The following is a 16,646-nucleotide window of genomic DNA, read 5'->3' as shown; positions in this document are numbered from 1 at the left end:
ATGAAAGAATAATTCAGAGAAAAAGTAGTGAGGCGCAGGCAGGTGGAATAGATTTCATGGTATTTGTTAATCGCCAGAATTGTGGGAATATTTGGGAGGTGGGATGGGAGCACAAAGGGAACAGAGGAGCAGGGGAAGTTTACCTCTGAAGCTCCTCATAAACTTTGTTGAAAATGATTGAATTAAAAAATTTAGATGTATCTACAGCTGGACATCTGATCAAAATACAATCCACATATGACATTACAGGCAGATTGAATTTTCTTCTCACAGTTGACATTGTGTTTAATTATGCTGACTTTATTGCATGTTTGAATTTTGCTTTCCTTGAAAACTTGATTCCTGTCTTTTCCTGGATCTGAAGTAGCATCAGGCTGCTCAGATGTGGTTTAATTTCCTATATTTTTAGAGATTTGCTCCAAGTATCGTTTATGGGTTGTTTCTGGCCTGCCCACACTTCAGCGGTCGGTTCATTCGTGTGATGGGCATGTGTTTCCTAGGTTGTTGTTCCACCCTTGTGGGTGGACTTGTGGACTTGAGCCCTTTGATGCATCCCTGGCCACACCCAAGACCTTTCCCTCCCCTGTTTTAAGACAGACTCAAGTTGGGTAATCTTCACCCACTGCTTTTAAGCCTGTCTCTGCCATTTCTTCATTAACCATCTGCATTTTGACCTCTGTGCATACTGCTTAACAGAAGTTCTGCTTTTGATGGAAACTGAGAGTCACTTTCTAGTCAAGTCTGAGTCTTTCCTCATTGTTCAGACTCACTGGTTTCCTGTTTCCAGGTCGACATCTCTCCTTTCAGGGATGTTTCCTTCTTTTCTGTGGCACACTACTCTTCTGTTTTACCATCTGGGTTGTCTCCTTTTCCCTAATACTGGGTACGCGCAGAAGTTAGTTCTTGGGCACTTGTTCATTTTTCCTTGATTGTTTCTAAGTATAGTCATCCAATCTTATGTTCCCAAATATCATATTTAGACCTGTTACTCCTATATTAATATCTTCTTTCCTCGCTTTGTATTTCCATATTCAGTTGCCCAGAGGCTGAGTACTCATGTAATTTATGGCCACTTTGGAGAATTATGGTAAAAACTACAGGTATAAACTAAGACTGTGGCAGGCACAGGGGCTCGTAGGGAGACCATATGTGGGAATCATCACTCAGAGATTTCATTGTCTTCGAAACCCAATGTGTCTAAAACCGACCTCAAAGTCCACGCCCAGCAGGCCATCCTTGGCCTGGCATCACAAGCTTCAACCCTGGCTGCTTTAATTCCACTGCCCTCTTGTCCCTCCTGTCAATGTCACTCAGTCACTCTTTTCTTTCCCTTCTCACTGTTGCCACTCTGGGAGATTCTCATCACCGCCTTCTAGAATACTGGGAGGGAATGGTGCTAGTTTCTTCCTTTCCAGGTATGTTCATCTACAATTTACGATCAGTACTTTTCCCACAGTAATCTTTGTAAAACACCACTTTCATCAGCCCACATAAACTTAAGGACCTCTCTTGTGTTTACTGGGCTAAGTCCAAGCTCTTCCCATGGGCATTTGGTTCCCTTGTCTGGACCTGCTCATTAGACTCCTAGGCCCCCCTTCAGCCTCAGTTTACAGTCTGAGGCCCCACCAGTTCCGTTGCCCTTTCCTCCCACTGCGTGTGATTTCCTGCCTCTGCTATTTTGCCTGTGATCATCTCCTTCCTCTCAGTTTCCCCCACTCCTCTGCATAGATCCTGGTTTTTTACCTCCTCTTTGGAGGTCTTCCCTGACCACTGTGGTCCAAACTCCTGCCTATCCCTTTCATATCCATTTAAAATTGGATTATTTACAGTCTCCTTGGGTTTTAACTATTGAAAGAAACTAAGTTATTTTAGGGCCCTAATCACACGATAACTCCCGTGTAGGTCCCGAGTCACTCATGCAGAGCTGGCGACCAGTAAAGCCTAGGGAGCCAGAGCTCACTGAAAGGGAAACTTTTGTAGTAAAGAATATGTTGGTTCATTGAGTTGAGTGGATGTGATGGAAATTGCTGAAAATATCTAGGATACATTTAGCTTTAAAAACAGTCATTTCTTAAAAAAGGAATAGTATTTATAGAAGTTATAAGGTTTAAGCAGAAACTTTTTATAATATTACCACTTAGAGAAAAAGACTATTAATATTTTAATGGAGTTCCTTATAACCATAAAAAACTATGGGAGCCTCGCTCTGTTGCCCAGGCTGGAGTCCAGTGGTGCAATCTCAGCTTACTGCAACCACCGCCTCCCAGGCTCAAGCGATTCTCCTGCCTCAGCCTCCTGAGTCGCTGGGACTATAGGCACATGCCACAACACCCAGCTATATGTGAGATTTTAATGCTGTTTCATTTGATGCTGACATCAAATGTATTTAACTATTTGTTTTTGAACATTTAATTTTTTCCTAATTTTTTAAACAAATAATTTGGCAATGAGCATTCTTTTGCACATATCATTGTCCACATATTTGGTAATTGCCTAAGATTAAATTCTAGAATCAGTATGAGTAGGTCAAAGTGTATATTTGATTTCCTCTTTTACCCACAACTTTTTTTAGAAGTAATTTCAAAATTTACAGTTACTTTTTGGCGGGGGGAGAGGGTGGTTTAAACTTTGCTTATTCATATTAAGGTTTTGACATGGAGCAATACAAATATGACACATACAGTCTCTGCTGTTTTGGTTAAATAATCTTTTTCCATGGGTGCATTTTTGTTTTTAATTGTGAAGGTTAATATTCCTAATCTTAAAAACAAGATATGATATAAAACAACACACAGTATTGTGTAAGTATTCAAAATTCTTGTGTAATTTTCCTCTTGTTAAAACCTGAGTTGCTAATTTTCCACAAAATTATATTTCTATAAAATTACCCTTGCTTATAAATAAGTTTCTTGGCTATTATGTTGATGTTACATTATCTGTTACACATAAATTTATATCATACCTTCATTGCAGATTTAACCTTAATCAACATAAAATTATTCTTTTAACTTCATTAGATGCCTTTTGCATTTAGTTTTACTTTGTCTAAACTTAATACTCCTCCTGCTTTCCATTTGTTTGTATTTCTTTCAACTATTTCTGTGTTTTCGATTTGAGGTGCATGTCTTTAATTTAGCTAGAGGTAATCTGTAATGTAGCTGAAGAATGTTGTTTTATAACAGGGTTTTTAACATTTTACATTTAATTTTACTGCTACCAACATATCTTTTATAGGTCCTTGCTCTTTTCCTTGATGTCTAGTTTAGCTATTCAGACCATGTGTTGTTTGCTTTTGTCTTCTCCAGGGATTTGGCAAGATACTCTCTTTTAATGTCAACTAATAGTAGCTTTAAGGCTGTGGAAGGCTAATAATTTAATACCTTTTTATTTCCCTTATGTTTACTCTCCCCCGGCCCAGCCTCTGTTAATACACTGAATTAATTATTATTCTTTTCATAAGATTATTATGTTTAATCTTTCAAGTATAATTTTCTATTTCAAAAACAAGTTGACACTTTTATTCAGCTCTATCTCTACCTACAGTTTTTTAGATGTGGTTCTTTGTTTAGCTTGTTTTACTGCTCACTTTTGTTTCTTTAAAAAAAAAAAAAAAACTACAGTGAATCCTTCTTGAACTCCTAATTTTGATTCTGTCCTCAAAAGGCTAAAATAGGAGTGATCTGTTGATCTGAAACTTCATGTACCAAGGGACCTATTTTTTTTTTTCACACAAGAAAAACAACTTAGTTAAATAAATTCTTGGACCAAAGTCTTTTCCCTTCATTGCTTTGCCAACATTGCTGCAACAGATTTGAGCATTTATTATTAAAGTGGAAAAGTCTAGGGCCAACCTGACCCTATTCCTTTGTTGATAACCCTTGTCTTCTGCCTTATGCTTGAGGACTTTTCATTTTTTAATCATATGGATATTATGAGAATATGTCTATAGAGTAGGTGTCATTTAATTATTTTTCTTAGGAAACAGTGAGAACTTTTGATGTGTCCTTTTGGGCGCTTTTTCAGCTTTATAGAATTCTTGTCTATGGTGGCTTTGACTGTCACTGCTTCTGATCTAATTTTTCTGATCTCTTCCTTGGGTAAGTATGATTTCTGCTATCTATGTTCGTTGTATGACATCTATTTTATAATTATACCCTTCCTCTTCTCCATATTCTGGAGGGAGTCTTTCAAGTGTAATTTCATAGCTCGGCTTTGATGTCTGTGCCACACAGATTCTTCTCAGTTCAGTTCAGATTGTGCTCTTGTCTCTTTTCCTTCCTTGCGGTCCTTGCCTGTCTCATGAAGCTCCATTTTCCTCTCCTCCTGCAGGCCAAGTCTCACATCCTATTCTCCCTCCATGCACTTTCATTCTATTTTACTGAGGCCCCCGTCTTCTGTCTCTTATCAAGAACAATTTTCAAGTATCTAAAGTTTCTTTCCTATTTCTGGATCTAGTATTCAGTGGTTGCTTCTTCTGGTGGGTTGTTGGTGTAACTTTGTTCTGTGGTATCTTAGGGTATCTACATTTTCCCTATTATTTACTCACTCTGCAATGAGGAGAGGGCTGTCTGAATCTGATGCTTATCAGCCGGGCCAATGCATAGATTAGCCTTGGGCCCTGCTTGCTGGCCACTGGCGTGTTGACTGAAATGCCTCTTCAGACCTGCAGCCTGAGGACAGTTGTAGGGCGCAGCTTCCTGCCCAGTTCTTGTTGGGTCACTGGCATTTATGCAGTGTGGCTTTGATGGACCAACATGGGATCTTCCAATCCCACAGAAGGATTCCTTCTGCATACATTTCTGATGCACCCAGGCTCCTCAGTCTATGCTACAGTGTGTGTGGGGTGGTGATATACAGGTGGGAGGGGAAAGGACCCAAAGACAACAGCTTGGCAGCAACCAGTGCCCACATAGTGCAGCTTTCCATGAGGACAGCCTCAGTGTCTGTGTTCATGGGCAGAAAGGGGCAGGGAAAGTATTCCCTTACATTCTTCCAGTGAGATGACATTGTTTTATGACATGTGCCCATTGTTTATGATATAAAACAATGGGCACAGGGCTAACATTTCTCATTTAATTAGACTACCTCAAACTTCTGGTTAGTAGGAATTCTTGCCAAGACCTCACAATACATTTTTTTCAGCATTGTTAAGAGTTTGTTTTCTTTCTTCTGGTTGTGATAGGCATTTTACCCAGTGTGGGAGTGGGGAGTTACTACCAGCCAGGTGTCAGAAATCCCATGCAATGTAATGCATGTAATAGGAAGTGAGTTCTCAGGGAGACACAGAAGCACTGCAGAAGTGTATATCATTCATAACTTCAGATTTAGTAATTGATAAGATCCTGTGTATAAGGGGAGAAATATCTCCAAAGAGATTAAAATAATAGCATTCTGCTTGTGCTTGAGTGGTGAGGATACATGTGATTTAAATATTTGTCTTTCCTTCTTTAGTTTTCCAGATATTTGTAATGTTTATGTGTTTTTTTATAATGACCAGTGAAAGCATGATGTAGTCTTATTAATTTCAGACTAATTAAGTAAGATGGATGCTTTTGTATCTTTTCCCTTTATTTCAGACTGTAATGCAAATGTGCACAAAGGTTGTAAAGATGCTGCGCCTGCATGCACCAAGGTAATTGCTCAGTGATCTGTGAATATATATGTAGCATGGTTGCTTCATAGTATCTATTTGAGCTTTTACTCTTTTTTATTACCATCTAGATTTATTTCTAAAGCGATCATGATAGCGATAACATAACATATGCTCAAAGTGTATAGTTATTTGCTTAACTGTACACTGTTAGAAATGGAAGGAAAGCTCAAGTCCAGATATTTGTGTTATATGCTGTGGCTAGGTTAGGCTTTCTGTTGAGACCTGCTTGGTTTACCAGTGCAAGCCCTGGGTACCTGCAAATGAAGATCAGAGTAGTAAGTCACAAATGTCTGCAAGCCTCACAGTCACTGGAAGACCTGTGACTACACAGATTTCTGGGCCCCAATTCCAGAATTTCTGATTCCATAGATCTGAGGTAGGGCCTGAGAATGTGCATTTCTAACAAGTTTGCAGGTGATGATATTGCTGCTGGTCCTGAGACCTCAGTTTGAGAACCACTGGACTAGAAGAATGTTCTCTGTAGTTGGGAATAGGCTTGAGTAGATGAAGGTGTCTGTGATTCTATTCCTTTCTTTTCCACTCAGTAGTCATGTCACAGATGCATGTGAGTGAACATGATGATCCTTCAGGGGGAAATTTGCAGTTGCAAACCTCTGTGTCAATAGGAACACATATTGTGTCAGATCACAGAGTTGAGGGCTGTTTTGAAGGTGACATTTCAGTGCTACAGGTGGTTGTCTCCTATAGTCAGGAGGGATAGCAGGAGGTAGAAAGAAACAAGAAGGAGAAAGGCAGCATTGATAGGAACTTTCAGCCTGGGTCTGGACACATGAGCTGGAGACCTCTGGTTTCTGTTCCCCTGAGGCTTTTAATGAAGCCAGGAGTGTTCAGGAGGCGCATGTTCACAAGGCCCCTTCATTATAACTTGCACATTTTATTATCACATTTGACTCTTCATTGCATTTAATGTCTTTTGCTTTGAATTCCTCTTGGAAATAAAATAACAAAAATGATATAGATAAGAATTCTGTTCTGTGTAACTATGTGGATATTCTTATAGTCTAATGATACTTTGATCTTACTTTATGTGTTTCTAATATTCTTTACCAGAAATTCCAAGAGAAATATAACAAGAACAAACCACAGACCATCCTTGGAAGTAAGTGATGTAGAAAATGACAAGAACTTTTAAAAATTTAATACATACTACACATTTTTCCATTATAAAAAGATCTCCTTTTGTTTTCTCATTTATCCAGTTATTTCTTCTTTCATAACATATGCTTGGCATGATTTTTAGTTCTATAAAGTCGTCAAGAAGGCTATCAACTTCTAGGTCAACCTAAGAACTTTTGTGTTGTGTGTACCATATGATCTTTTATATTAGAGAGGGCTATAAGGAGAAGGTATTAACGTGTTGCTTCAATTCTAAGATGCTGTCTAGTGGAATATGCTCTGCTGATGTATTAATAATCCTTCAAGGAAAAGAGAAATACTACATGAAATGTACCTTACTTTGTTTTCCTAGCAGTAGCGTAGTATAGTAATATTGCAGTAATATATTTGTCTATACAGATACACACCACATTCTTCTTAAGAATCGCCATGTTTGATGGAAAAAGTCTTCAAATTTGGAGTCTGTAGATTCTTATCAGTTTCTGTTGTCCATTATTATAGTTACCTGGTGTTTAATTAGCTGTGCTTGAGGCTGTGATCTCATTAGCTCCTTTAGAATGACCGTGAAATTTCAAGGCATACTGGAGTTTGGTTTGCATATTTTAAAATTTGGTGGCTCTGTTTTTCCTGAAGTGTATATTGCTGAAATTTAAGCAGTTTCTCTTTAAAATAATTGGTGCCCTCTGACAGTTCTTTACATTGCATACAAGAACCAATCACGCCAATGTCTCCTAAATTTGAAAATCTCTTGCTTTATTGTGAGAGATTTTGCGACGCCTTCTGCCTAAAGTTGTGTTACTTGACATGTGGCAGGAATTTTAAGTGCATGGTAACTTTTCATTTCCATGTAACAAAGTGTGACTGATATTTTAAAACCACTTTAATCAGGGGACAATTATGCATGCAAATTTGTGGCAACATGCTATTGGGTGTAATGTTATATTAGGTTAAGTTGGTTCAGGTAGTAACAACTGTCACATCACTCTCTTGCCTTGACCCCAAAAGTCTCTTTGATGATGTCAGTTATAAGGGGCTTCTCATTTTCATAGGGTTAAATGTGAAAATAAATAGTATCTTAGAATTGATGAAATACCACATATTACTCCTCTTCACATGGGAGTCATAAGAACAAATTTAACTTATGCACGTGTAAAATGCTTTGTAATGTCTGGATCTTCCTTTTGCTTGAGAATATATATGCTACACAGCTATAATATGGGACCGAAATGTCTTCTGAGTCATTTATAGTACACATCAAATGTAAATGCATCTGTGCCCAGAATATTTTAGAACTGACCAGAAAAACACAGAAGCCCTATTTAGTTTTCCATGTGTGAGAGAGAATAGCCCAGCTTGGCTTGCAGGCTTCATTTGCCTGAGATCCTTATACCATGAAGAATAGGCTCTCCAGCATCATTCCATTCCATTGACGTGTTCTCTGTGTGTGGATGCTTGTTTATACACACAATATGCATTCAGTAACAGTACTAATAACACCTTGCAACTATTTAAAGCTGGCTGTAAGGAGTACAAGCAGTGATTTATGGGAAAGCTAGCGCAGTATTTCCCCATTCCATTGTCTTGTTTGTTTGTGCAATCCCAAACACCCACAGTCTCCAAGTGGAGATGCGGAAGCAGGCCTGCAGCATGGGTGTCAGGAGGGTGTACAATGAAAGGGACACTAGGAGCAAGTGTCAGGATCTAGCAGGGAGACTGGTTTTAAGGCAGAGCATGCATCAGATTACAAGTAGTCATTGCAGGGTTTAGCTTTCTGGCTTTTAAGTGACTACTTTTACTTGTAATTACTGACCTGGAAACCACATGAAGCATCTGTTCTGATTTCCAGATTCTTCATTTAGGGACATCCCACAGCCTGGTCTCTCCTTGCACCCTTCTTCCTCCATGCCTGTTGGATTGCCGACTGGAAGGAGGGAGACTGTGGGACAGGTCCATCCATTGTCCAGAAGTGTTCCAGGCACCACCTTGGAAAGGTAAGGCTGAGTGTGTTTTTACATATTAATGGCTCAGAGAGCTGCTGGGGCTAACTTTGCTCCCCTCCCTCTCTCCTAGCTTCAGGAGGTCAGCCACATCCTTGGAGTCTGAGAGTGACAATAACAGCTGCAGAAGCAGGTCTCATTCTGATGAGCTGCTACAGTCCATGGGCTCTTCTCCCTCTACAGAGTCTTTCATAATGGAAGGTGAGGAGAAGACACACTTCCATTTATTTGTGTTTTTGTTAGCATTTGCCAAAATGACATTGTCTGAAGGAAATAAGATTGAAGCATTTTTTTTTTCTTTTTCAAAGAAGTCTGTTTCAGGGTGTCTCTTTGGTATAGGTTCTACTTTTTAAAAGAATGAAAATTTAGCCCCAGAGGAGAAAACCAGAGAGTGACCAAGGAAATATGATGTAAATTTTAAATAGACATATTACTAAAAGAATGTCACAAGCATAACGAAGAGAAATGAATGAAATATATTGTGTGCTTGTTATTAAAAATGTTTTATAGCTATTGATGAATTATAATAGGATCCTATATCAAAAACATACTTTAGTTAGTTAAGACTGGTCTTCTTTGGATCTCTGAGATACTTACCCCATCTGTTGCCTCCTAGGGGAATAAAAACATTTTGTTTTGAGATGGAGTCTCACTCTGTTGCCCAGGCTGGAGTGCAGTGGTATGATCTCGGCTCACTGCAGCCTCGAGCTCCCAGGTTCAAGCAATTCTCCTGCCACAGCCTCTCGAGTAGCTAGGAGTACAGGTGCGCATCACCACCCCCAGCTAATTTTTGTACTGTTCGTAGATATGGGGTTTCACCACATTGGCCAGGCTGGTCTTGAACTCCTGACCTCAGGTGATCCAACTGCCTCGGCCTCCCAAAGTGCCGGGATTACAGGCATGAGCCACTGTGCCCAGCCATTAAAGCATTTTTTAAAGCATATTTTATAGAGCAGGACTTAATCTAGGGAATTAGTTTTTGTATACAAGCTGCACCAGTAAGAAGGAAAACCAAATGGAAAGAGAATAGTGACAAGAGAGAGGAGTGGACTCTGCCCCAGGAACCTGTTTTATTTTAATCTTAAGTCTTTAAATTCATTGTCATCTCATTTGTACTGCTCTGAGCTGGAACCTCTCTAATGAGTGCCATTTGGGTAAATAGGGTTTAGTTTTCCTGAGGAGTGGGGGAGGGGGGGAGGGAAGGGCGTGTATGTATGTGTGGTTTGTTTGTAATTTTATCAGAAAAATCTGCACTCATTTGTGACTCAAGTACTTACACACTGCTTTGTGTCTTAGCAAGTCAAGGGCAAATCAAATGGATGAGTACACAATTCAGATTTTAGTAAACAGTACAAAATAACCCGGGGCAGAAGAAATTGGTGTGTTCAAGACTCTGTAGGTTACCAAAAATAAAACTAAAATAGAGCAGGCCAAAACAAGCAAAAGAATCTTCAAATGTGTTTTTTCCTCCATATGAACACTCTTTTTAAATATTTGATTCTTTGCTGTCATGAAAGCTGTCTTAATTTGGACCATTTCATCAGTCCAGTTTTAAGATGCTTCAGTCTGGCTGGGCACGGTGGCTCGGGCCTGTAATCCCAGCACTTTGGGAGGCTGAGGCGGGTGGATCACTTGAGGTCAGGAGTTGAAGACCAGCCTGGCCAACATGGTGAAACCCCATCTCTACCAAAAATATAAAAACTAAGCCAGGTGTGGTGGCACATGCCTGTAATTCTTGCTACTTGGGAGGCTGAGGCAGGAGAATTGCTTGAACCCGGGAGGCGGAGGTTGCAGTGAGACGAGATCGCGCCATTGCACTCCAGCCTGGGCGACAGAGAGAGACTGTCTCAAAAAAAAAAAAAGATGTTTCACTCCATGTTAATATGTTTTGGTTTAGTAGTTTCCATGTTCATAGCAGATTTATTTAGGGTGAGGAATCCATAGACAAATATACGAAGGTATATTTGTGCTGCATTATTGTACTTCTGGCTTTTCTTTTCTAAACACACATTAGATGTTGTGGATTCTTCTCTGTGGAGTGACCTCAGCAGTGATGCCCAGGAGTTTGAAGCAGAATCTTGGAGTCTTGTGGTGGATCCCTCATTTTGTAATAGGCAGGAGAAGGATGTCATCAAAAGACAGGATGTCATTTTTGGTAAGCGTTTCAAATATGCTCTTTGGGTTGAAGCAGTGTGGTTCAGAGAAAAGAACATGGAATTTGCAACTGTGCAGAGTTGGGTAAATCCCAGTTCTATCATTTTCTATTTACCTGATCGCAGACAAATTATTTAGATCACCTAGACCTTAGTTTCTCCATCTGTAAAATGAGGATAATATTAAAAGTAATAGCAAAAACCGCAATCGGTTTTGCAATAACCTAATAATACTCAGGTTTTAAATATTGTTTTGAGACTGCAATGAGGCATAATATGTACCTGGCACAGAGCAAATGTTATTTCCCATATTCCTTTCAAGTTTACTTAGGTTTGGCCTATACTCTTACCTCTTCTGTGTAAGAATTGCAGTGAACCTTCACATATTTTAATGTAGGGCTATTGCATATGGCCTTCCAGTTTGGCTGCATACACCAGCCATTCACAGAGACCAGGTGCAGTGTGAGTAGCTGCACCTGGGTTAGGGCAGGGTTTGACTATGTGCTGCCATCCTGAGTACAGAATTCAGCTGTGGTGAGATTGTATTTTGTCATGCTATTTGGGATGAAGGCATTCTGGATTGGAGAAAGTTAAATTATAGACTTGGAAAAAATGAAACTTCAAAAAATTTCAACTACAAAGTAGATTCCAAAATGTGGTTCCAAAGATACCCTACTTTAAAGATAACACTGGGTCTTTTCACTAATCCTGTGTATGCAAACATGGGCCCCAAAGTCCATGGGCAGTGAGGATACCTTGTCATCTGCATCAGGTGGTGGTTATGGACATCAGATGAGATGGTGTATCAGTGTGCTTAGAACTCTGTCAAAAGCTGTGTAGCTGCAAGTTACTTTGGAAAGGAAGATGCTGTCCCTCTTAGTATTTCTTAAGCAATTTATATTCTACTGTCAATTTTCTTCATCTACCTCTCAATTTCATATTATTAAAAGTAATCTAACCCATTGGGTTGAATTATTACATGGTCTTTTGTGTCAGAAAGGCTTGCGTTCCAGGGCAAATTCTTTACCTTCTCTTCCTCACTGTTTCTCTTTAAAAGATAAGGAAAATCATTCCTATTTTCTGGGTCATAATGTATTAATGGGTTAAAAGATTAAATGAAATGATACAGGTAAGTGCTTAGCATAGAGTAGGCACTAAAAACATAGGAAATAATAATTCAAAGTTGGTAGATTTCCAATTAAAGAAATTTTTATTTTTGAAAAAATATTAAAGCTATATTTAGACTTGCTGACTCTCCATGGCTGATATTTAAGGTTCTTTCCCAAAACTTGCAGTAAGTTTGGAAATACTCATTAATGTACAACTAGTACTTTTGGTGCACCTGTAAATTGTGAGTTGTTGTTTTCTCTCCTGATGCGTTTTAAAAATTGAGGTATAATTCACCTGCTCAAAATTCACTCCTTTACAAGTACACAATCTAGTAGTTTTTAGTATATTCACGAAGTTGTATAGCTATCAGGTCCTGTCTAATTTCAGAACATCTTCATCACTTCAAAAATCCTGTACATGTTACCAGTCACTCCCCATTTACCCCTTCCACCAGCCTCTGGCAAACGCTAATCTACTTTCTGTCTCTACAGATTTGTCTATTCTAGACATTTTATGTGAATAGTACAATATGTGGTCTTTTGTGGCTGGCTTTTGTCACCTAGCATACTGTTTTTGAGGTTCATCCTAGTTGTAATATGTATGGGTACACCGTTCCTTTTTATGGATGATGAATATCCTATTTTGTTTTCCTAATCATCAATTGATGGACATTTTGGGTTTTTCCACTTTTGGGGTCATAGAGTAGTAGCTTTACATTTAATCACTTGAGAAACTGCCAGACTGTTTTCCAAAGCAGCTATACCATTTTGCATTCCCACCAGCAATGTATGAGGGTTCCAGTTTCTCCACATCCTCACCAATACTTGTTTGTTGCTTTTTTATTATAATTAGCCTAATATGTGTGAAGTGATGTGTCATTTTGGTTTTGATTTGCATTTCCCCAATAGCTAATGGAGTTGAGCATCTTTTCATGTTCTTATTGGCCATTTGTATATCTTTTTGGAGAAACATCTGTTCAAATCCTTTGACCATTTTTGAATTGGTTATTTATTTATTTATATTGTTGAGTTATAAGATTTTTAAAAATATACTAGATACAAGTTCCTTATCAGATAAATTATTTACAAATATTTTCTCCCATTCTGTGCGTTGTCTTTTCACTTTCTTGATGATGTCCTTTGATTGATTGTGATGCATTGTTTTCCTCTGGAGAAAGTGGAATTTTGGAGACAGATTCTGCCATAGATAGGACCTATGGTTATCTGCATTGAAGAACTTTATTTAGTTCCATTCATTTCACCAAATTAATTGTGCTTCTGCTCAATGCAAAAATCAAACAAAGAAAGGAAGAAAGAAAGCCAACAAACTAAGTTGTATTTTCTAGGGCATTCAGGGTGGAATAAGACCTAGTTCCTAGCTGAAGGTATCTAAAGATGCTAGCTAGTTATATTATTGAGTTTCAGATACATTAGATTCTTGTATATTAGACTTGACATATATGTCCTCTTTAATATCTGGATAAAAGAAAATGGTTTAATATTTTAGAGTGAATGAAATGTTTAATGTTGACTTTTATATTGGAATAGTCTTGATATTCCTAAACATTTCTTTTTTATTTGCGTAACATATAGTGTTGAGTTACTAATTTAGTTTAATAGCGATACTTGCTTTTTAAAGCTTGTTTAAGGCTTATGTGTGCTCACACATTTCAGAGCTAATGCAAACAGAGATGCATCACATCCAGACCCTGTTCATCATGTCTGAGATCTTCAGGAAAGGCATGAAAGAGGAGCTGCAGCTGGACCACAGCACCGTGGATAAAATTTTCCCCTGTTTAGATGAGTTGCTTGAAATCCACAGGCATTTCTTCTACAGTATGAAGGAACGAAGGCAGGAATCCTGTGCTGGCAGCGACAGGAATTTTGTGATCGACCGAATTGGAGATATTTTGGTACAACAGGTAAGAAGAGCTTAAAGTCCTTGACCTTTATGACGTAAGTGGGATTTGAATCAAAATCTGCCCTTTCATCAACAAGAGTAAAAAAAAATGATATTTTGAAACATTCGTAGTGACATTCTGAGGATGTGTTTACCATCGTTAGATTGTAACTCCCAGTAAGGCAGGGATTCTTGGCTATTTGATTACTGCTATATTTCAGCACTTGGAACAGTGCATGATATTATAAATATTTATTGAATGAATGGGCCACTTAGGGAAAAAAAAATCAGGAATTCACCTGAATGTCACGTTTTACAGTGGTCTGCAACACTTGGAAAGGCAGGGAGCTCCATCTGCAGTTGCTTTAGCGTGACTTTCCCTGGGTAGATGCTAGAATGCCATCTTCTCCAAATGTACTGTTTTTTGAAGCTGTTTCATCCTGTCATTTCCAGCGATGGAGTTCAGCTGTTGGTCTATATGCAGAAAATGGGGGAGTTATGCTGAGTGGTATTCCATGCTATTGATGTATCACTGTTTACTCATTCACTTGTTGAAGGATATCTTCTTGTTTCCAGTTTTTAGCTCTTATAAATAAAGCTGCTATGAACACTCAGGTGCAGATTTTGGTGCAAACCTAAGCTTTCATTTTTCTGGGATAAATGCCCAGGAATGCAATTTCTGGGTTGTATGGGAGTTGTATGTTCAGTTTTGTAAGAAACTGCTAACTGTTTTCCAGAGTGGTTGTACCATTTTACATTCTCATCAACACTGTACAAGTAATCCAGTTTCTCTACATCTTCACCAGCATCTGATATTGACACTATTTTTAATTTTGGCTATTTTAAGAGGTATAAAGTAATATCTCATTATGGTTCAAGTTGCACTTCCCTCATGGCTAATGATATTAAATATCTTTTCATGTGCTTATTTGCCATCTATATATCCCTTTCAGTGAAATTTCTGTTTATGTCTTTTGCTGATTTTCTAATTGGATTGTTTGTTTTCTTATTGATGAATATTAAGGTTTGTTTACATATTCTAGACATTGGTTCTTGTCATATATGTGATTGACAAACTTTCTCTAAATCTGTAACTTGTCTTCTCATTTTCTAATTTTGATGAAGTCTAGTTTATTTTTCCTTTTAAGAATTGTGCTATTAGTTTCAAGTTTATTTATTTATTTTTATTTTTTTATTATTATTATACTTTAAGTTTTAGGGTACATGTGCACAATGTGCAGGTTAGTTACATATGTATACATGTGCCATGCTGGTGTGCTGCACCCTTTAACTCGTCATTTAGCATTAGGTATATCTCCCAATGCTATCCCTCCCCCCTCCCCCCACCCCACAACAGTCCCCAGAGTGTGATGATCCCCTTCCGGTGTCCATGTGTTCTTATTGTTCAATTCCCATCTATGAGTGAGAACATGCGGTGTTTGGTTTTTTGTCCTTGCGATAGTTTGCTGAGAATGATGATTTCCAATTTCATCCATGTCCCTACAAAGGACATGAACTCATCATTTTTTATGGCTGCATAGTATTCCATGGTGTATATGTGCCACATTTTCTTAATCCAGTCTATCATCGTTGGACATTTGGGTTGGTTCCAAGTCTTTGCTATTGTGAATAGGGCCGCAATAAACATACGTGTACATGTGTCTTTATAGCAGCATGATTTATAGTCCTTTGGGTATATACCCAGTGATGGGATGGCTGAGTCAAATGGTATTTGTAGTTCTAGATCCCTGAGGAATCGCCACACTGACTTCCACAATGGTTGAACTAGTTTACAGTCCCACCAACAGTGTAAAAGTGTTCCCATTTCTCCACATCCTCTCCAGCACCTGTTGTTTCCTGACTTTTTAATGATTGCCATTCTAACTGGTGTGAGATGGTATCTCGTGGTTTTGATTTGCATTTCTCTGATGGCCAGTGATGATGAGCATTTTTTCATATGTCTTTTGGCTGCATAAATATCTTCTTTTGAGAAGTGTCTGTTCATATCCTTCACCCACTTTTTGATGGGGTTGTTTGTTTTTTTCTTGTAAATTTGTTTGAGTTCATTGTAGATTCTGGATATTAGCCCTTTGTCAGATGAGTAGGTTGCGAAAATTTTCTCCCATGTTGTAGGTTGCCTGTTCACTCTGATGGTAGTTTCTTTTGCTGTGTGGAAGCTCTTTAGTTTAATTAGATCCCATTTGTCAATTTTGGCTTTTGTTGCCATTGCTTTTGGTGTTTTAGACATGAAGTCCTTGCCCATGCCTATGTCCTGAATGGTATTGCCTAGGTTTTCTTCTAGGGTTTTTATGGTTTTAGGTCTAACATGTAAGTCTTTAATCCATCTTGAATTAATTTTTGTATAAGGTGTAAGGAAGGGATCCAGTTTCAGCTTTCTACATATGGCTAGCCAGTTTTCCCAGCACCATTTATTAAATAGGGAATCCTTTCCCCATTGCTTGTTTTTCTCAGGTTTGTCAAAGATCAGATAGTTGTAGATATGCGGCGTTATTTCTGAGGGCTCTGTTCTATTCCATTGGTCTAGATCTCTGTTTTGGTACCAGTACCATGCTGTTTTGGTTACTGTAGCCTTGTAGTATAGTTTGAAGTCAGGTAGTGTGATGCCTCCAGCTTTGTTCTTTTGGCTTAGGATTGACTTGGTGATGCGGGCTCTTGTTTTGGTTCCATATGAACTTT

At 38.5% G+C, this 16,646-nt stretch overlaps 1 protein-coding gene across 7 annotated transcripts in view; it reads left to right on the top strand.

Annotated features, from left to right (window-relative positions):
- ARHGEF28 (Rho guanine nucleotide exchange factor 28) overlaps positions 1-16,646 on the top strand; it is a 314,548-nt gene that overhangs the window by 232,245 nt on the left and 65,657 nt on the right. For 6 of the 7 annotated variants that reach the window (XM_001151367.8, XM_001151239.8, XM_054684292.2 and 3 more), the window contains 6 exons: positions 5,577-5,632; positions 6,725-6,773; positions 8,637-8,781; positions 8,861-8,988; positions 10,802-10,942; positions 13,724-13,971. In XM_001151367.8, the coding sequence (XP_001151367.4) occupies positions 5,577-5,632; positions 6,725-6,773; positions 8,637-8,781; positions 8,861-8,988; positions 10,802-10,942; positions 13,724-13,971 (767 nt within the window). The remainder of the gene's footprint in view (positions 1-5,576; positions 5,633-6,724; positions 6,774-8,636; positions 8,782-8,860; positions 8,989-10,801; positions 10,943-13,723; positions 13,972-16,646) is intronic. The other variant, XM_016953152.4, reaches the window with a different exon arrangement.

Source organism: Pan troglodytes, chromosome 4 (assembly GCF_028858775.2).
Source record: "Pan troglodytes isolate AG18354 chromosome 4, NHGRI_mPanTro3-v2.0_pri, whole genome shotgun sequence".
Taxonomy (NCBI): Eukaryota; Metazoa; Chordata; class Mammalia; order Primates; family Hominidae; genus Pan; species Pan troglodytes.
Note: the sequence above shows the minus strand (reverse complement) of the source record. Positions and strands in the feature narration are given on the sequence as shown.